This window comes from Ambystoma mexicanum, chromosome 8 (assembly GCF_040938575.1).
Source record: "Ambystoma mexicanum isolate Mex_15411 chromosome 8, UKY_AmexF1_1, whole genome shotgun sequence".
Taxonomy (NCBI): Eukaryota; Metazoa; Chordata; class Amphibia; order Caudata; family Ambystomatidae; genus Ambystoma; species Ambystoma mexicanum.
The window spans coordinates 1,241,176,123-1,241,198,973 of record NC_090929.1 but is presented as its reverse complement, the minus strand read 5'-3'; the positions used below and the strand labels follow the sequence as shown (position 1 = coordinate 1,241,198,973).

The 22,851-nt window shown below is 42.8% G+C and overlaps 1 protein-coding gene across 1 annotated transcript in view; it reads left to right on the top strand.

Annotated features, from left to right (window-relative positions):
* The window catches only part of PDE6C (phosphodiesterase 6C), a 674,049-nt gene that overhangs the window by 355,008 nt on the left and 296,190 nt on the right, over positions 1-22,851 (top strand). Inside the window, exons 13-14 of the mRNA XM_069611351.1 lie at positions 1,967-2,074; positions 2,170-2,279. Of these exons, the coding sequence (XP_069467452.1) occupies positions 1,967-2,074; positions 2,170-2,279 (218 nt within the window). The remainder of the gene's footprint in view (positions 1-1,966; positions 2,075-2,169; positions 2,280-22,851) is intronic.

Here is a 22,851-nt window from a genome sequence, read left to right as displayed (position 1 = left end):
TTAAAACTTCAATATCCACAATTACTACCACTGTGACGTCACCTCTCCCCTTATGGAAGCACTCTTCTATTTCTACTAAAATCAAAACTCACTACAAATGTTTACACCACGTGATACACTTGTCACACACTCCACTCTCATTCCAATACTCACTCTCTCTGTTGTTCTTGCATCAGGTGCGCTTCTCTCTCTATGTTCTTCCGAGGTCTTCCGATGCCGTCCCTCCCCTCAAGAAGGCCTGCACACCTGGGGGCGGAGTTGCAGCCTTCAGTGATCAGGCAAGCCAATAGATAACTCTGATGCTTGCTGGCCTTCTTGTGGTCTGCATAGTTTTTGCTCCCTGCAGATAGGTGCCACGCACACAGGGAATGTGGCGGAGGAGCTTCTGGGCTCCCGGAAAAATCCTGGAATGACAGAGGTTGGGTCACCAAATGTAAGGTAAGGCCCAAATATCAATAAAAAAAGGTAATCCAATGAATCAAAGTGGGTGGGTGCAAGAAATCCCTACTCAGCTTCTGCTGCTTCCCCTCACGGGTCTGCACATAGTTACATCTGATTAAATCATGTTTTCTCGTTCTCATTCTGTGCTAACCAGTCACAGTGCCCTTGTCTGCATGCATGTGTCTCTTTTGTATGGGCTGGAAACCAAATGCATTTTACTGTGTGAACCTAGCCATGGATTTCTGAGGCATAGTGCATTATAATGTTTCATTCACCTATCATTATTGTCTATTGCCTAAAGTGCTCCCTATCTCTTAGGGGCCTACTCTTTTTGCACATACGTGCATCTGTGTGTATACATGCTGCATTGATTCTAAATGTGTACTTACTGGCTAGTCAAGTTTGCCATCTTTCTACACCTCGAACCTCGGAGTGCATATCTCTGTGCCCTGATTTGTACTGTTTATCTCTCAGTAAAGGGATATGGCGGGAATGACAGTGTGATCTGCCTGCGATCCCGGCTTTTGGTGTTGTTTCAGACTTGTGTTTTATGGATTTTCTTAGTTTATACTTTCTCTCATGGGTGAGACGTTGGACGTTCATCCCATCAGCCCAATATCCAAAAACTGCCTTTCAACATACAAGAGGAAAAATACTGAACACTGAATTGCCCTTCCCCAAACCGTGCATGGGTAGGAAGTATGGTTTAAGTTTAGGAGGCCTCTTTTAATACAGAGAATGGGAGTTTATGCAGATTTTTATATTTCTACTGCTAAAATAGGCCTAAAGGTGCAAAACATAATCTGTAGGTGACGTGCCAGGCCTTTTAATGTGCATTATCTGCAATGCAAACTCTGAACCCATGTGGGCAGAGGTCTGTGTCAAGTTCTCTACCAATGTGGTTGGAGAATGCAAAATGCTGGGGGATACATGAACCCCCCTTCACCTACCCAACCATGCTCCCTTTCAATACATAACCCCAGTCCCCCATCTACCTGCTTGCGTTAAAAAATGCGGTACAAATATTTGATTAAAATAAAATTCGATGTTTTTACTCATGACCAAAGAGGTGAGTACCAACCATCTAGTGTAGGCTGGGACGTATAAATGCAAGCTTCCCTCTCTCTATCAATTCATATTTGGGCACACTGTAGTGACCGACGGATGCCCTTGGCAGTTTTATTATCACATCATGTTGCCACTAGATTTGTTAGTTAGACCCTTGCCAGGGCTTTGCTGGTGTATGGCCAGGAAGAGGGAAGTGTCACTTTTTATCATATTTAGCAGGTTAGCTGGAACTATATAATTGCATGTGTATGCGTTTGGTCAGCTGTAGCATTTGTCCTGCGTGTATATCTTCATTTTTATTTATAATCAAGTTTTTATGTAAAGTATGTTAAATTATTTACATTAGTGTGATAAATCATGTATTTTGTTTTAGTGAGAATAGATACATTAGAGTGATATATTTATCAGTTATCTACAAAAACATTATTGACTTTAAAATGTACTTAATTTATCACAGGTGCTTACAAGATGGATGTATACAGTCAGGAAAGGATACCGTGACATTACATATCACAACTGGCGGCACGGGTTCAACGTAGGACAGACAATGTTTGCATTACTAATGGAAAGTACATTTATTTGATTCTCTATTTTATCAATATTAAATGAATCCAGGCCATTGACTTTAGCATGTATTTACATTTTTGCTTTCTTCTGTAGACTGGTAAATTGAAGAAATATTATTCTGATCTGGATGCTTTTGCAATGGTCGCAGCTGCTTTCTGCCATGACATTGACCACAGAGGAACAAATAATTTGTATCAAATGAAGTGAGTTAGAAGTACCCTGTATTTACTTTACATTTCCTGTGACATGTGTTTTACCTAATTTGCATCAAGTTCTATGGACACTCAACGTTCACTATGTGCATTACCAAGCCATACAGCACAATGATTTACTGCTCTCTCCTTGCTGTCCTTTGAAAATCCACCAGATCATTATTTTGATCAGCCCTGTTTTTCTGAATGTGGATCTTTTTTTGCTCCTTTACTTACCCCCCTTTAGGTCGTCATCAGGGGATCCCTTTAATACTACACCTTCCCTCCTTAATATTTAACTCCTACACCCATGTATTGTTTTGGTGGGGGGGGTCATTCAGTATTAACTATATTTGGATCTTTTATGTTGTAATAGAGTTTTGCTAGTTTTTGATGTTTCCAAGAAATGCAGAGCCATTCACCCCTTTCTGCTGACAGTGCTATCCAGAAGGATTTTAGTATTTGTTTTTAAGGAGATCTGAGGGGATTGTGAGGGGTCAGAAATAAGAGGCAGACACAAAGTTGTAACTCAACATTAGTCATTTTTATTAAAAGGAAAAAAGGGTTTGGACAACGGCCTATCTGTCCCTATCCTACTGAGAGTGTCAGTGCCTATGAAACTAAAATTGACCTTGTGTCCAAAATATATCTGACCCCCAAACCAACATACAAAATCAAAAGGTGCAAGGTACATGTATCTGTTTCCAATTCAACAAAGGTGTTTGCAAATCCAAATGTGTAATTCCAACAAAATAGTCCTTTTATCCAGGGGTTGGTTCCCTTCCCATGAACTGTTTCAGGAAGACTGTTAAAGATTTTCTGTTCCAACAATGTTGGGTTGAAGTTAATTTAAATATTTATTTTACATAATGTGTTCTTCAGGATGGCAAATCAAATGTCATTTCCACTACACTGTTTGCAGTATAGCAAAAAGGAATTCTGTTCCACCTTACAAGAAAGGAAAATTTGTAATTTCAACAACTGCTTGAAATGTCAACGTTTCTCTTTCACACAACAGCTCCACAATGATTTCCTGGTATACCCCCCTGCCAAGAATCCCCCTGTTTGGCTCTTGCAGATCCTGTGGTGTACTCTCCTACCAGGTATCACTTTCCAAAAAGGGTTCACTGCCTGTGGTGTATCTATCACCAGGTCTTTCTACAATGTGCACTTTCCTTTCATGTATAACACAGTTGCACTTCTTCACTGTTTATATCCTCATTAACTTCAGATATTACTTGTTCCAACTTCCCCCATATTGACATCCGATATGGGTGTTTGTTCAAGTTCTGTCTGTCAACTTCTTTCTTAGTATCTCTTGGCTTTTGGCAATGCTTGTTCCAATTTTCCCCAAATTGAATTCATATGAGGAGATTTGTTCAACTTGAGCCTTTCAACTTCTTCAATACTGTCTCTTGGCTTATGGCAATACTTGCTCCAAGTTTCCCCAAATTGACATCTCATATAAGCAGATCTGTACCACTTTTGCCCTTCAACTTCTTCATTAGTGTCACTTGGCTTATGGCAATGCCCTTCATTTCTACTTGGTCAGGGGCAACACGTTTGTCTATACATAAAAAGCTGTCTATATAAAAAGGTGAAGTCTGCTAATGTTGGGAATGCCAACATTAAGCTACAAACTCTCAGTCTAAACATAAAAAAAGTGTAGAAAAGTTGGACAAGCCAATGTTAGGGAGCAAACACTCAGTCTAAATAAAGTGTTTCCCTGATACATAGTCCATCACACTATAAATTAAACCTCAACTCACCCTATGCCACCACTTTGCACGACTCACGTTAACTAAAGCATGCATGTGAGCTACCATGGGGCTCATGTGGAGCCGTAACATGAATGTAAGGGGTAAAAGCCTTGAGTAAGGCTTTAACGCCTTGCATTCACTCCACAGCTGATTTTAAAATGACGAGGAGGGCGGAATGTAATCTACGTTTCCGCCACTCCCTTCCTCTCCTGCATACAAATGCGCCAGCATCTGCGCCAGTATGGATTTTCACGCTGGCGGAAATACTGGAGATCCCTATGGGGTCCACTGTATATTCCAGTGAGCATGTACAATTGCAATTAAAACCTCCCTGACATGCTTGCATGTCAGGGAGGGTTTCATTTTATTAATGTATTTTTGGGCATTTGTAAGGCGCTAATACATCAAGAAAATTGTGTTTCAAAGTGCCCAGGGGGCAAAGCGAAGTTACCAGGGGAAAAGCAAGACATTGCAAAATGCAAAATACAGAAAGCGGTCCTACAAGGCCTTGCAAACCTTTGGATTGTGCAAGTGCAGGAAGCGAGAAGAGACAGAGGTAGGAGGTAAGTGCTAGAGGATCCACAAAGGGATGAAGTGCCAGGGGGATAGTTGCAAGGCAACAGATAAGTGCAAGAGTCAGTTCCGAAGGCAACAAGTAAGTGCCAGGCAGTGACCACAAGATGGAAAAGGGGTTACCAGCCCATCAATAAGTGCAGATTTCTGAGGCAACAGGCCAATAGGTGCCCGAAGGCAAGCGCATGGGGAGGGTGGATGCTGCGGGCAATCGGACAGAAGGCCAGAACCCAGAAGGACACCTAAGGGCCAGGCCACTAATCAACAGCTACTGTGGGGTTTGGCACAGGAAGGAGAGAGGGAAGGAGGAGGAAAAGAGGAAAGTTTTGAGGTGTTTGCCAAACTTCTTGCGATCCGGATCAAGATGGAGTGAAACGAGGAGGCTGTTCCAGAGGAGGGAGCCAGCTGAGGAGACAGAAAATCCACCCGCTCTCTGCTTAGAGAAGCGCTTGACAAGCAGAGAGTTGGAGCCGGAGGATCGGAGGAATCTGGAAGGAGAGTATTTTGGGTGACCAAGTTGCAGGTAGCATGGTCCCTGGCCCCAGCCAGCATTATGGTTGATGCAGAGGCCTCTAAATGTGATGCTTGCAGCAAACAGTGGAGAGATTTTAGGGATGGAGAGATACAGTCCCTGGGTTTAAGGCCAAGGATAAGTCTTGCAGCCCTATTCTGGATTAGCTGCAGTGGGCAGAGAGAAGAAGGTAGATTAAGGAAGAGACTTTTGCAGTAGTCTAGCCGGGAGAGTACCAGAGCTCTGATAACATTGAGCTTCTGGGGGAAGGTGAGGAAAGGGAGAATGCCCCTAAGGACAAACCGTTGGAAATTGGCTTTCTTGGCAATGTCCAAGGTGTGAGATAGGACTTGAAGATAACTCCCAGGTTTCTGGTCTCAGAGGACAGAGAGGGGGAGAGCCCATTGAGTGTGGCCAGAGTGGAGGGAGGAAAGAGGGAACAGGAGTCCTGATAGGAAGAATCTGTATTGCTGGCATTGAGACAGAGGTTATTGGCGGTACACCAAGACTGGATAGCGGACAGGCAGTCAGGAATGAGGAGGCTAGAAGAGATGCAGAGGGTAGTTTGAAGAAGTTGGGTGTCGTCTGCATAACACTGGAAGTGTGGTGAAAAAGTGGAGATAAGGTGAGCAAGAGGAGCGAGATAGATGTTAAAGAGCCTGGGCAAGAGGCTAGAGCCCTGGGGAACGCCACATGTGTACATAGAGATGGGTGATGAGATAGAACCCAGGATAAACTGGGAGGGACAGTCAGTGAGGAAGGAGGTCAGCCAGTCCAGTACCCGCGCCAAGATACCAACGGTATCATGGAGCCATTTTATGAGGATGGAGTGGTTCACCGTGTCAAAAGCAGAGGCGAGATCGAGCAGAATGAGAAAAGCAGGTGAGTTGGAATCAATAGATGCGAGCAATTCTTCACGGGTGTTCAGGAGAGCTGTTTCAGTGCCTCTGGATGCTCAGACTCTAGATTGATGGTTGTGCAGGCAACCAGCAAGCTCAGTATGCTGGGTCAGTTGGAGGAAGACCAGCTTACCAGTTGGGAACACTGCTTACCATGTGTGCCAGGCAGCCTTTACTCACTGTGCACTGTAGAGTGCAAATGTGAAGGGCAAAAGGCAGGGTACATGCTGGTATGCTGCCCTCTGCCCTTTACATTTGCATCACGTAGTGCAAATGACAAAAATTTAGCAGCAGGGACCGGGCTTCGTCTGAGTGCAAAAGTACCAGGTTCCCGCCATCAAATTGCGCTCAGGAGCAACATGGTCTCCCTAACATTTAAAGAGATGGGTTGTGAAGCAGTGGTGCAGTGTGAGTAAAGTCTACTGACTGTCCAAATTTGTGGTATTGTGGGGGCATTATTCCAGCTGTATATTTGTTGGTCATGTTGCGCTCATGGTGTGGGCTGGTATGCACATGATTTCAATAATGCTTTCACTGCACATGTATGACTGTACAGATAAAAACTTTTGTGTCAATAGGAAGAAGCTATTGTATCAATCTTTGAAATGTTTATAAAGGATCTTGATAATTGGGATATTATAATTGCAGGTGGCTTTAATTCTGATTGTAAATCTGAACTATACATGAATGTTATTATTTGACAAATACAAGAATTGCTTCAAATCTGGGACTTACACATGACTAATCGAAATGTTCACTGTGACGTACCACATAGAAATACCTAGTGCAATGATAAACTGGGTTTGTGCATTGACTATACATTTCTAGCCCCATTATGTATTTGTAGCAACTTTTCAGTTCAAGAAACAGAGTTGAGTGATCAGGATTTCTTGGATGCGAAGTTGAAGATCCTGAGTAAACTGAATCCCAAATTAACTACTACAATATTATCTCCGAATAGGAATGGGGTTAGCTGGAGTATAAGTAATCCAGTTGCTTTTAACAGGCAAACCAGTTGTGTTTTTAACAACACAACTTTGGAAGAAAACAAATGAAGAAATTGGTTTCAGATAACTGTATCACTTTTATTCAAAACCACAGTATTCAAAACCCGATCATGTCAAGAAACAGTAGATGCCAGAGCCCACTAATATGACACCCTAGTTCACAGTAAGAAACGTGAGTTACGGACCGGTTTGAGACGGATAAAAAACATGAATTCCCTTTCTGATAAGATCAAAAAATCCCCTCTCTTACGCTAGCAATACAAAAATTGGCACAAAGATTATTGTCAGTTTCTCTTACAGAAAGACGGGGAAGCCATGCTACAAGCCATTACAAGTAAGCACTCTTGTAATTTCTGGAGTTTTATAATAGGACAAACCACATCTAGGGTGATTTACAATGCAATCCGATCTCAGAAGAACAATGGGGCCTATATTATTCCAAGTTGTACAGGCACCAAAAACAAAAAACTAACACACTACTTACAGTAGAAAATGGGTCACTAGATTTTGACCTGGAGTATGTAGGCTATTCCATCAGAAAGGCATCATATTCTAGAGACCCTCGTCCTAATTGTTTGAATAACTACGCTCTTAAGAATGCTCCAGATTTATGGGCAGCAACACTGTTTGTGTTATTTAAAAACAATATTGCCACAGGTACAACTCCAACATTTTGGAAACTCTCATTCATTATACCCATTTACAAAAGAGGAGATCTACAAAATCCCACAGACTACCGCCCTATAGCACTCTTGGATGCTGACAACAAGATATCTGCCTTCATAATTTTACAGGCATTAGACTAATGAGTTACATTAACAAGCCATTTAGGAAAATATCAAACATGTTTTAGAAGGGGAGTGGGTACCAACTTAAACAGTTTTATTATGGATGCAATCCAGCAAAGAGCCTATCATTTGACACAAAAAACAGATCAATGTAATGGAATAAATTAAACAAATGGCAGAATTCAGGTGACCTCCAAAGCATTCGTGTATACCTTCACTCAGATACTCAGTTAAAAATAAGGTTGAACCAACAAGGTGCCCTATCTCAAGAGTTTTCCACTTCTATAGGTCTGCGGTAGGCATGCGTTCTGACTCCCTGCCTGTTCAATCTATGCATATCAGATATGGGTGATTTCTTGGCGAGCTCCTTCTTTACAGCACCACGGGTGTGAATGCCCTAAAGTTATATTGGTTTGCTTATGCAGGTGATGTAATCGTTCTGGACCAGACTCAGATGTGTATTCAACATCTGATCAATGCCATTCAGCAATATTTAGCTGATAGCGACTTCATGATTAATTCCAACAAAACCAAAATGATCATATTTTCCAAAACAACCAAAAGACTGTATGGCTTCTATTGGAAAATTGGTCCCAATTCACTGCAACCTGTAACACAATTAAAATATCTAGGATTTAATTTTGATGCAACTCCTAGCAAAAAGACAATATTGCTAAGAATGCAGGAGAAAGTAGCTTCATTCATCTCTCAAATGAAACGGATTAATAAAGTAAAATTGAAAGTGCTATTTGGAAAAAACATTGTCAGTGCATAGCTGCATGCCTATCACAGCTATCTGTTACGAACTCAGCTTAGTTTCAATAGAAGAGAGGTTAAAGTGGAAAATGTCATTTTACAAACTAAGGGCCTGATTCATGGAAAAGTGTGAATTTTTACCGTAATTGCAGCACGCCAAGAATGACACTGCGTGAGCCTGCGTGCAGAATCAAAAATGCATGCACTGCATATTCATGGAATGTGCTGTGCAAAGTAACCATATTCACAGGTCATGCCCGGAACACCCCCGACGCGCCCCCATGCAGAGCATAAACAGCCAGATCAGCTACCTTTGCATGCTCCCTGGTTGCAAATGCACACACCTTTTAAACAGTGCATGGGGCCCCCCGCAAGTAGGCCTGCATCTTGGAAAATCTGCATGTGAACCCCCTTAAACTGTTCCTGCACCCGCTACACTATGTACGCGCACCCCTAAATTAGATCGGAAACCTGGTTGTGTACACCTAACCCTAAATCTGAAATGCAGACTGACCTCTGCACTGCAATTCCTATTTCTTTATGCCTGCCTTTGGGTTGCGTAGAGATCGAAGGATTTGCATCACCATTTCTATGCCGAAGGCTGCGTGGGCGGATCCATGAATACGTGTCGTTTGGCGAAATTGGAATGCCAACTTTATCGCATGTTCTTCCCCATTTTTTGTGTTCCACCCCATTCCCAGCCCTCTGTGCAAGCCACGCCCACCCTCTGTGTGGTGTCTCGCGCAAGGCGCTCAACGGCTTGCAGAGACATGTCGAGCCTACGCGAACACCACGCAAGTCCTGGAACAGTCCAGCGCATTTGATTCCATGAATCAACAAAAGGGATTTCAAGCACGGTTTGATGCACAAAGTCCCTGTTTTCCATGCAGACAATTCCATGAATCGGGCCCCAATTGTCAATCCCACGCACAGTCTTTTTTTGAGTGATTTTCAAAATATTATGCACAAGGGGAAACCAGGGCAAATTTTAAATGATTCACATAAAAGCCAAGCTATATTATAGAGTATTCACACGTCTGCCGAAACCCTGGTTAACAATTGTACAGAAGCTTTAAAAGAAAACTCTTCTTCAAAGTGTGCTATACGACTGAAATCAGCAAAAGGCATAAGTTGTACAGAAGTTTTTCAACAACAGAAAAAACTTTGGGAGTACATCCACATTACTTACTGAAATTCCCAAACGCCCACTGGAGATGGCAATTTCTCTATTTTACGTTGAATCTCATCCCCACGGGTGAGATCATTAATCTACGCTATTAAACTGTTGCAACAGATATTAACTGTTTGTTTTCCATGCAGTCAGATACCATTGAATGTTAATATCATCTGTTGATACAATCCTCACTGTTGCACAATCTTTTTTACGTTTGGAAAGTTTGTACATGACGATCGATGATTAGCTCTTACCACAAATGTTGGCAACGTTTGTGCAGTGGTAATGAAGTTCTACTAACAATTGCAGTAATCATATTTCTATTACGAATGAATAAGATCGTTTTAGAAGGGTTATAACTTTTTAATGATTTATAACAATGAATTCAATCTAGTAGAATCACTGAATTACTTGTTATCCTCTATATTATTATATATCAATTTTGAGATGTCTTGATGTGATATTTATGTACGCACAAATTGTAAGAACGCTTGTGTTATTCTTTCTTTAAATACTGTTTTATATATTCTATATATTGTGCAAGGTTTACATTGATAAACCACTTCACTAATTAAAAAGGCAAATTACCAATGGGGACTTACCGGGTCATTCCGACATAGGAGGACCCGTTAATTCCTCCTTGCAGGAACCATTCCCCATTCCCATTTGAGCCCCTATGGGGCTCAAATGGGAATGGGGAGGGAGGTAATAACGGGCACATTACAACTGGCCTGTTATTACCTCCCTCTTCCTCTCGCAGGACCCGGAAAGGACGCCTGGTTTTACCAGGCGTCCTTACAGGGTCCCGCAAAGGGAACCTCGTAATCGGCGCTCCCGTAATGAAGGGTGCCGGTCCCGTACCGGCACCCTTCATTACGGGAGCACCACCCTTGTAATGAGGCCCCTTGACTGGTTCCACGCCTTCCTATCAGATCGGTCACAGTCAGTATCTCTGCCCCCTTTCTGTTCTTTATCTGGGCAGCTCTTATGCGATGTCCCTCAGGGATCTGCACTGTCTCCCATCTTATTAAATATGTATATTCGCCCACTTCTGTTTCTTATTCTGTCTCAGGGGTTTAGATATTACTCCTACGCCAATGATACACAGATTTAGGCTCATTTGGACCTACCTAGTGCCGATACTGCTATTTGGCTATGGAGTTGTTTAGAAGATCTGGGCAGCAAACTGGCTGAAACTCAACAGTTCCAAGGCTGAGGTGCTGGGTGTAGGCACCTCTAATCCTCTTTCCTTTTGGACCATTGAGTTTTTGCCGGCTTTGCTGGACCCTTGTCCTACGCCTTCTGCCCCAGTCAAAAATCTGGGGGTTACACTGTCATCCTCCTTATCCATGGCACCCCAAGTGGGTGCTGTATGCAAGTCTGGACATTTCAAACTGCATATACTATGCAAAGTACTTCCTTTTGTTCCGATCAAATACCACGCTCCTGTGGTGGCCGCGTTGGTGTTGAGCACCACTGATTACTGTAACTCCCTCTACCTGGGTCAACCTTGCTATCTTACTAACTGCCTCCAGCTGCTTCAAAATACTGTTGCCCGGTCATTGCTTTGTCCCCCTCTCCGAACCCATGTGACTCCACTTCATAAGCAACTGCATTGGCTTCCCATTGAGAAGAGGATTCTTTTTAAGTCAATGGGCCTCATTACGACCCTGCAGGGTAACCATGCCGCTTTTTGCGGCATGGCTACCCCCATTCCGGGTCCGGGTTCCCTGAATGGGGAAATACCGGGCCATTCTGACCTTGAAGGGCCCAATATTTCCCCATTCAACGAACCCGGACCCGGTACATCCCCATTCCCATTTCAACCCCCCATAGGGCTCAATGGGAATGGGGATGACGCTAACAACGGGCCCATTCATGACGGGTCCGTTGTTAGCTTCCTGGTCTGCTCGCGGGACCCGCTTAGGGCGCCTGGTTTACCAGGCGTCCTTAGCGGGTCCCGCGAGCAGACCTTAAAATGAGTTGGTAGGGGGTTAACAGGGCCGGCAGCTCTACCGGCCCTGTTAACCCCCTACTGCCAGGGTCGTAATGAGGCCCAATGTGTGCTGTGCACCATACTTTTTATAAGCAGGGTGCAGAATACTGTCAGGCTAGGCTAAGTTCCCCGCTATGTTCCGTCTGATCATCTGCATTCTCAGTCTGCCCTCCTGGCCTCTGTCCCCTGTGTCAGACTCTCTCGTATTGGCGGACACGCATTCTCGGTGACTGCTGCAAAAGCCTGGAATAGCCTTCCACTGTCTCTTCTAGCGGTCGATGATCATTTGATCTTTCTTGGAGCTCTGAAGACCTATTTGTTCTAGGCTCCATCACACTTTGCTGCCCCTTTCGCTCCACTTAGCACCATGATGCCCTTGGGCGTACGTGCGTTTTAGTAATAAATATAACATAACATCACATATGATATTAATACTGCATAACAATGCAAATGAAACGTTGGTATAAGGGCTTCCACTTACAGTCTAATTTACAACATATCAAAGGTGATCAGTAGCCTTGTAATAAACTACAGTGAACAAGTGTGGATTCGAAACTGAGTATCTGTGCGCTAGTTATCACTAGTATATTGTAATCAAGAAGTAATTCAAAAGATGTGCAAGCAGCACTTCAACTCCTGCCAACCAATCCACCCTGGTTGGAATTGAAATAGAATGCTTAGAAAAGGAGAGGGGGGTTGTCGTGCGCTTAACACCATTACAGTGAAACAAAGCAAAAGTAGTTTGATATTTAATTCTGAACAGCCGACACGTGTTTCGACACACAGGTCGTCTTCAAGGCGTGCACCAAAAGCAAACGAGAAGTAAGGAAAACTCCTAATGGAGGGCCGTGTGGGTAAACGGCTCTAGTAGATCAATAAAGTCAATTAATTGACAGACATAGGAAATGTCAGGCCATAGTGGCAGAAGTGTATATATCGCTCGTCAAATCGAGTAGCACAGGAATCTAAAGGGAAATCCCAGAAAAATTAATTGTCTTTATTGATCTACTAAAGCCGTTTACCCACACATTTTGTAGTGAAGTTTTTTTTGTGAATACAGCAATCAAATATTAAATAAAGAGAAATAATTAATGCACTATGGATCATAGAACTAAACTATTTTTAAGATGGTATGTTTAGGACAATAATAAGCCGAAGCATATCACATTCTTGAGATGTGTATTATATGCGTGGGACCTGCTTCTTGTTCTATGTATGTGCATTATGACCTCAGGGTAAACCCTAAGGAAAAGAACTTCAGAATATAGCACAAGGTCAAGATCTACATGCACAGTACCTTTATAGTATGTGTATCATTGTTTCACTGTTGTATAAACTGCATGTGGTCCTTGGCTTAAAATGAATACTGTCACTGAACAAAAACAACCACCCTAATATGTGATGCCATCAGTGATGTCATGTGTGACATCATCAATGATATCCTGGGTGTTAGTGTTAGCAGTGCATGGTGGTGGTGCGAGTTATGGTTGCATAGCTTACAATAACTGGCACATTTGTTGCATTTTTCAATTTTACTTGCAACCATAACATCCCTTTAACAACATTATTTTCCTGAATTTGGTAGGTTGGTTTTTATTAGTGCAACTTAAGCCCCTTTAACTAAGTTTTCTCACTGAATTTCATAGGTTTTTATTAGTGCATCTTAACCATAACGTCCATTTAATAAAGTTGTATATATATATATATATATATATCAAACTAAGAAAGTTATAGTGTGTTTAAAATGCTTTGAAAAAAAAACCTTTCACCTGAAATATGAAAGTAGGAAAGTCTGTTTGAGCCAAGTCACACAGTCATACATTTCACAGTGCAACGCCACCTTGTAGCCTTTGCTGGAACTTCACCTCCAGTTCTGAGCCACAACAGCAAGGCATTGTGGGTATGCAAATTAGCCCTAATGCAAACTCTTTTCTCCAGGAAATTGTCTTTGTCTTTGTCTAAGAGGGAGGTGAACTTCCATCTATGGCTACTAGGTGGCGTTGTGGAATGTGTGACTTGGCTGAAATGGGCTATCCTATACATATATATATATGTATTACACGGCCTGCGCTAGCGGCCATGTAGTTATGGTTAAGTTGCTCAACTCAAAGGAAGAGCACTTTTTGGGCGGCTTATAACTTCGCTCCCCGTCGACGAATCCTCACCAAACCTTGCAGAAAAGGTGTATGGCCCACTCAAAATTGTATTGCCATGTTTCATGAGGTTTCGTCAAGGCGTGGCAAAGTTGTAGGGGGGTTCCCAAATATTTTTTTTTTCCATAGACATAATGGGAAAAAACTTTGCTCACGTCTACAGCTCAAAGCGCTGGACGGATTGGCACCAAATTTGTGGCAGGAGCAGCGGCTTGGTCCCGAAAGCGTGTTTTTGTTAATTTGGTGTAAATCCGTCCAGTAGTTTATTTTAAACAACCAAAATGAAAGTTAAAAAAAATGAGTGATATCTGTGGCTGGTCCGCGGACACCTTTCCCTGTTCACTCCACGGACAGGACTCTGATTGGTTTAGAAGGCAACCTGGTGTCCACAGACATCGGACGTGCCCACTGATTGGATGGTGAAAAGCGTGAAGTGCATCAGATTTTTGGAAACGCCCGCCATCTTGGATTCGCGGACAGCGGCCAGTGTCCATGGACATCACGGTAAAAACATATTAAAAAACACAACATTGCACTTGTCAAACTTATCAAATAATCTTTGGGGAGGCAAGGGGTGATGAGGATGGAATGGGATATGGGTGCAAGAAGCAAAATAATGTGTGTTTTTGGCCATAAAAGTCAGCGAACAGTCCGGATGTTCGCGAACAGTCCTGTGAAATTCGCGGACACCTCTGCATTACAGGGTTGGTGAAAGGCAATTCTTAGATGGCTTAAAACTTTGGTGCCACTTAATGAAACTGCATGAAATCTTGCAATTATATTCACAACCTGATTCTGAATGAGTTTGTGATGTTTGGTGGGATTTTTTCAAGAGGGGACAAAATTAGAGGTGGTCCCAAAATATTGTAAAGGCTTATAAATGTGGTGCAAAGGTCGGAAAAATATTATAGATCTAGATATAGATGTTTTTGCAAAGTTTGGTGGGATTCTGTGAAGAGGTGGCACAATTAAACGGGGGGTCCCAAAATATTGTAAAGGCTTATAAATGTGGTGCAATTTGACGAATCTGCACAAAAGTTTGCAAATAGATTTTAGATCTAGATATAAATGTTTTTGTAAAGTCTGAATGGATTTTGTCAATTGGGGGCCGAAAAACCACTGAAATTCGCCAGTTATGGTAAGCTAAGCAACCATAACTCATGCCACCACGGTGCACTGCTAAAACTAACACCCAGGACATCAAAGATGACATCACAAATGTCATTGATGACATCACTGATGACATCACATGGCTGGCTCCCTCTTTTTTCCTTTACTGACATATCTAGGCCAGTAACAGTAACTAAACATTGAAAAAATACTATATATTGTAGACTTATACTTCAAATATGTTCTTACAGTAATTCACTTGGGGTTCACTCAGCATATGAATCATATACATAGGTAAAACACAGACTTGGAAAACAGCAATGCTTTCTATGTATGAAGATGTTCAGTAATGTTATGAACACTGTGTTATAGTTCTGCAATTTATTACTGTACTTTCCCTGGATATGCTCATATTTGTATACATTGTATACACACTACTTTCCTTAGGGTCCAGTCATAATATATGATAATTATAGTAGCTTTGAAGCAGAGCATTCATTTCTGTGCATAAAATTAATCAGTTAGGGTATGAAGATTGGCTGGTAATACTGTTGTTTACTTCATTTACCCTGTATATGCTCATATTTGTATGTGTTGTTGTCTATTTGTGTTTTGTTTCCAATAATACAATTATGTAGTCAGTGGGTTTTATTAGCTAGTTATTAAATATTTCACAATAGGCACAACTGTAATAAGAAAACATGTATCATGTACCAATTCAACATGGTAAGATTAATAATATTGATTGATTGAATGATATTTTATTTCTATCGCGCTCATACACAAGTGTTTCAGAGCGCGACAAGGCAAGGAAGGGGAACAGGGGAGAACAAAACAGCAATCTTACTAGGCCCAGTGACATTGAGAACGCGCAAGTGCATGGGAGGGGGGGGGAAAGTGCATGGAAGGGGGGAGAGGTGGAAAGTGCAAAGCAGAGGAGAAACAGATAAATAACATATAAATTAATAATAAAGGCAACAAACAGTGGTAATGCAGCCAGCAATTTGCAAGTTCTAGGTTTAAGGCAGCAGACAGGGTAGGTCTGATAAGTGCTGGAAGAAAAAGGGGGGGCTGTATAGGTACAGATACAGACCCCACTGCAAGGGGTGGCCCAGAGGCTGTGCGGGAGGGTGGCAGGATGAGCAGGTACCTGGGCCCAAAAGACAGAGGGTGGCCAGGTGCACAACGCCAAGAGAGAACAGATCAGCAGGGGAGAGGGGGAGCGAAGGCAGAAGAAAAGAAGAAGGTCTTGAGGTGCTTCCGGAACCGGAGATGGTTCTCCTCAAGTTTTAGAGTGGCAGGGAGGCTGTTCCAGAGGGAGGCCCCAGCCGAAGACAGAGATCTACCCCCAGCTTGTTTCTTAGAAAAACGACTGAACCTGAGTGAGTTGGAGGTAGAGGAGCGAAGAGCTCGAGAGGGGAGGTATTTGCGGAGGGATAGCTGAAGGTATTTTGGACCCAGGCCCCAGAAAGCCTTGTGGACACTGCAGAGGGTTTTGAATGTAATCCTTGCATCCACTGGGAGCCAGTGGAGAGATTTCAGAGCTGGACAGATGTGATCCCAGGGCTTGAGGCCAAGGACAAGTCTTGCAGTCCTGTTGTGGATTAGTTGCAGAGGGCGGAGAGTAGAGGCAGGTAGATTTAGATAGGGGCTGTTAGAATAGTCCAAGCTAGAGAGAACCAGAGCTTGAGATACCATGAGATTCTGGGGGAAGGAGAGGAAAGGCAGAGTACCTCTGAGGAGGTGCAGTCGAAAGTTTGACTTTTTAGAGACCTCAGAGATGTGGGCAGAGAAGGAAAGAGTGGAGTCAAAGATGACCCCGAGGTTCTTAGCCCCACAGGTGGGGTTGGGAGGAGGGCCAAGGGAGGCCGGCCAGAGAGTGAGGGGAAAGGATGGTGAAGGTGTGCCGATGAGGAAGATCTCCGTCTTGCTAGCATTCAGACAAAGATCATTTGGGGGCACACCAATCTTGAATGGCAGTTAGGCAATCAGAGATGAGAGAGGGAGAGGAGGTGGCAGAGGGCAGCCTGAAAATGAGTTTGAATATGCACCTTGTGCATGAAGTTAATCAGTTAGGCTATGAAGATTGGCTGGTAATACTGTTGTTTACTTCATTTACCCTGTATATGCTCATATTTGTATGTGTTGTTGTCTATTTGTGTTTTGTTTCCAATAATACAATTATGTAGTAAGTGGGTTTTATTAGCTAGTTATTAAATATTTCACAATAGGCAAAACTGTAATAAGAAAGCATGTATCATTTTACTATTCAACATGGTAAGATTAATAATATTGCACCTCTATCATGTATGTTGCACACAATGCCTATGTTTCTACATGAGTAGCTTAGTATACTGGAAAGAACCTGATAATAGAATGGTATTTGTATCAATGCATTACTTAATGCACTACGTACCTCATAATTTTTATTCCAATAATGCTTCACACTTTTTTTTATCAACATTACCATAAGAATCCCTTGTACAGACTTTTCATGAAAAGTAAATGGACATGTGATGTCATCAGTGATGTCATCAATGACATTTGTGATGTCATCTTTGATGTCCTGGGTGTTAGTTTTAGCAGTACACGGTGGTGGCGTGAGTTATGTTTGCTTAGTTTACCATAACTGGCGAATTTCAGGAGGTTTTCAGTTTTACTTGGAACCATAACGTCCCTTTAACAAAGTTTTTTTCACTGAATTTCATAGGTTTTTAGTAGGGCAACTTAACCATAATGTTCCTTTGGCAAAGTTTTTTCACTGAATTTCATAGGTTTTTTGCAGCGAAACTTAACCATAATGTCCCTTTAACAAAGTGTTTTTACTGAATTTCACAGGTTTTTGGTAGCTCCACCTAACCATAATACCCCTTTCACAATGTTTTTTCACTGAATATAGATATACATAGCATGAATTTGATAGGTGTTTACTAGTATTCCCTTAGTTTATATAAATGTAACATAGAACATACTGAACCCCCTGCTAGTGATTTGATATCCACGGACCGTGCCCATGTCTGCGGACGGACGCAGTCACCATCAACACTATCCAAAAACTCAGGGGGTATTTTACATTATTGTATAATACAATAAAACACAGAACATGTTCAAAAAGCACCACATAAATACATTACATTTAATAATAAATAAGAAGTAGAAACTGTATATGTAAGACACCAACCATCCACTGAAACAGCGTTTGTAATATAATGGAACATACCAAAAAATATAAATATGCCTCCAACAGAATTACCTCACAGAAACTGCACAGCAAGAAGCAAGAGCATACATACACAACAGTAACACCAAAGGTTTGTAAGAAACTAGTAAGTACACTACATTTATTTCATATATTTATAGATTTTCTGTATTAGGTACACTAAAACTAATATTTTTTTTTACACAGAACCAGAATGGCTGGAAGAGAATTTCCCAAAAGATGAAATGAGTGAAGTGAGTGATAATAATGGTAGACAAAATATTTCTCTATATAAACCAATTAATAACCATTACTTTGTGTACTTAACACATTTGTTTTAACAGACCAGACAACCAATAAAACTGATATACCACAAGAGATAATAGAAGATCCTCTCAAACAAATGGAACTGAAAATGGATTTATTACTACAACACTTCAAAGACTGTATTGTGGACCACATTAAAGAAAACATTAAATATCACTGTCCCACATGTACCTGTTCCCCCTCTCCATGTCCCAGCCAACTATCCCCAAACCATCCCCAGCAAGAAACAGTTTAGGATGAGACTTCCATCCCTTCCTCCCCTCCCATACATAATGTCCAAACCCCTAATTCCCCTGTATTTGTTTCAGTTTCTGCTTCCACCTCTGTTTCCTAATTTTTATACTGTTAAACAATAATAACATTTTAAGTGTGTTCTTAGTTTATGCCTGGGTCTTATTTTTTTTTTTAAATGCAGTTAGGGTGTCCGCGGACAGCGCGGCTGTTCGGGGTGTCCGCAATTAACCAAAATGGGGGTGTCCTAAGGACACTATAACTGTTCGTACTGTCAGTAATTAAAATGGAGGTGTCCTTAGAACACACAAGATGTCCGCCTGTCCGCAACTAACCAAAATGAGGGTGTCCTAAGGACACTATAACTGTTCGTACTGTCTGTAATTAAAATGGAGGCGTTCCATAGAACACACAAAATGTCCGCCTGTCCGCAATTAACCAAAATGGGAGTGTCCTAAGGACACTATACCTGTCCACACTGTTCGTAATTAAAATGGGGGTGTCCTTAGAGTACGCAAGATGTCTGCAATTAACCAAAATGGGGTGTCCTAAGGGCACTATACCTGTCCGTACTGTCCGTACTTAAAATTGAGGTGTCCTTAGGACACACAAGATGTCCACCTGTCCGTAATTAACCAAAATGGGGTGTCCTAAGGACACTATACCTGTCTGTACTGTTCGTAATTAAAATGGAAGTGTCCTTAGGACATACAAGATGTCTGCATGTGTTATAACTGTAATCATTTTCCAATACAATTCTTCGAATATTATAGTTTAGGAGCACGTTTGAAACTATCGAGCCCACACAGTTGCAACCCGAATACAACCGAAATAAAAATCACTGACCTGTTCTTCGGTGCGATAAGGTGAGTGGAAAGCTTACCTGAGTCTCCCTCGCTATGCCTAGAATGACAGGCACAGAGAGAAAGACCCAGGCAAACCCTTGTGGGGGAAAAAACCCTTTGTAGCTAGAGAGCGCTGTTACAGGTCTCCAGATTGAAGCTGGAGTGAAGATGGAGCGTGGAAGGACGCAGAGAGCGCTGACTCTGGGGATGGCAGGAGGCTGTAGAAGAGACACGACAGTTAGAGCAATAATTGACAGAAGAGAGATGGGCCTTTAGCTCAGTAGGCATCTTAAAGATCCTTGAAGACAGAAGAAAGGAGGAGAAGACCCGCTCCATCTGCTAAGTGAGTGGCCTTTGATAAAAGACAGAAGAATGAGAGATAAGTAAGAGGATGGTAGAAAGGAGAATGAGAAGGGAAGGGGTCTGTTCTAAACGTACAGATATAACCCGGGAATTGCAGCTCTCTCTGGGCAGCTGTGTCATGACCTACAGAACACGCCCCTTTTGGACTTCCTGCTCCTTGTCTCAACGGAGCTTACACTCCCTGGTACTCCCAACATGGCCGTCCAGTGTGAAACACCTTCCTCGCTCTACACGTTGGACGTAGCGTGTTCTATTAATAAACCACGCCCCCGTGGCTCCACGCGTCTCAATGCTATTGCGAAGTAACGACCAGACGTGTGCTCCATAGCTCACGGTATTGTTATCCTTGGTTCTATCCCAACCAACCCCATTCCTAGTCCCTTTCCCTTCTTTCTTGATTCCTGGACTCATGTGCTGAGTAGTGCACTCTGTTAATTTCCCGGATTCCTGGATCGTTTCATCCCGGAACATTGAACGCACGCTGGAGTTGGAAGAGACTTGTGCAGCCTTATTCAAGACCCGATCCATCCGCAAGAAGGCATCGACCAAGAAATATAGCAAAGATCGGACTCAGGTGAGAAGGGGTGAACTCCTTGACAGTTTGAGATGCCACCCGACCGAACTCGATATGGACATGGAAGCGGCCGTCCAGGACCTGATGCGTGGCATGCAAGAGCTATCAACCGAGGTACAGAATCTAAAGGCGGAAAACGCCGCTCTCAAACAATTAGTTCTATCCCGTGATTCTGCCACAAAAGAAAGTGTGTTGCCGGGCGGCATAGTGGACAAATACGATGGGTCGGCAAAAACCCTTTGTGGATTCCGTCCGTGAAACAAGTTCAATCCTTCCTGGGGCTTGCCAACTTCTACCGGAAGTTCATATCCACCTTTTCCGAGATCGTTCAGCCGATCGTTGCTCTCTTGAAGAAAGACACCCCCTTTATCTGGTCTACACCGCAAGATAAGGCATTCCAACGTTTAAAGGCAGAGTTCACGCAAGCCCCCATCTTGGCCCAACCCAACATAAATCGACCATTCCTAGTGGAAACGGATGCTTATAACTACGCCATAGGAGCGGTCTTGAAGCAGGAATTTGAGGATAAACTGGAACACCCCATTGCTTACCTTTCACGAACCCTGACTCCCAGTGAGACACACTACTCCGTCCTGGAAAAGGAACTGTTAGCCATCCGCCAAGCCTTCACTGAATGGCGACATCTACTTCTGAGTGCTAGATATCCAGTTCAGATCCGCACGGGCCATCGGAATCTTCAAATTCTACAGTCATTGGAGTGTAGGAACAGTCGTCAGGCGCGTTGGGCCTACTTCTTTGCCCAGTACCAGTTCCACATCACTCATGTTTCCGGATCACAAAACCTGATTGCTGACGCCTTATCTCGACGTCCTGACTATGTAGCTACTGAAGATAGGGCCTATCCTAAGATGTTTCCCCACACGATCTTTGTAGCTCAAGCAGTCAATCTCCTGGAAGAAATTCGAGTGCAAACCCAATCGTCTGATCTCTGGAAGGATATTTCAAGGAAGAATCAATGGAACCTAAGAGTCAAGGAAGGATATTTATTCAAGGATAATGCACTGTTCATTCCTACACAGAAATTACAACAAAGAATAATAAACCTCTGTCATGATACCCTTCACTCCGGACATTGTGGCATAACCAACACCCTCCGCCTCATACAAAGACAGTTTTGGTGGCCTGGAATGAAGACCAACGTACAGCAGTACATCAAAGCTTGTACTATCTGTAGTCAAAATAAACATAACAAGAGACCGGTGGGTCTTCTACTGCAACCTACACTGCCAACAAAGCCATGGGAATTCATTGCTACGGACTTCATTGTGGAATTACCACCTTCCCGAGGATACACGACCATCATGGTTACCATAGACTTGGTCACTCATATGGCTCATTTTACATCCCTGTGTAAGCTACCATACTCGTCCGAACTAGCTGGAATCTTCCTGGAACACATATTCCGTCTGCGTGGACTTTCTTCCAAGATCATTTCTGATCGAGGACCTCAATACGTCTCACAATTCTGGAAACATCTCTGTCGCATTTTGGGAATCCAACGCGCCCTCTCATCAGGTTATCATCCCCAAACCAACGGGGCTACAGAATGTGCTAATCAGACCCTGGAGCAGTATCTTCGATGTTTCGCCACCAAGGTACAGGATGACTGGTCGCTCCTGATACCCGTGGCTGAATTCGCCTACAACAATTCCGATCATTCAGCACTTAAGACCAGTCCCTTTTATTGTAGCCAAGGTTTCCATCCATCGGTTCTACCCTCTATTCTCCCTCATCCTACACCGGTACCTACTGTCGACTCCTGGATCGAAACCCTCATCAAGGTACACCAGGAGGCCAAAGAAAACTTAGAGAAGGCCAGAACACAGACTAAGAGGCATACAGATTCCAAAAGAAGACCAGGCCCTTCTTATGCAATTGGTGATCAAGTCTGGTTGTCTTCGAAATTACTACCCCGACATCTACGGCCAAACAACTTGGCCCCTCGGTACTATGGTCCATTTCCCATCAAGGAAATTATAAATCCAGTCTCATACCGGCTCAGACTACCAGACTCCTGGAAGAAAATTCATCCAGTATTTCACACATCCTTAGTAAAACCCTACATCCAATCCTCCCTGAAATCCTGCCGACCCCCTTCTCTGCTGGTCGACAACCAATTGGAATATGAAGTATCCCGAATATGTGACTCCAGGTATAAACGGGGTCAGCTTCAATACCTGGTTGAATGGAAAGGATATCCTCCTAGTGAAAGAACCTGGGAACCACTTTGTAATCTCAAGACCCCTCGACTGCTCAGAAGATTTCACCTTATACACCGGGGCAAACCCGGAGGAACG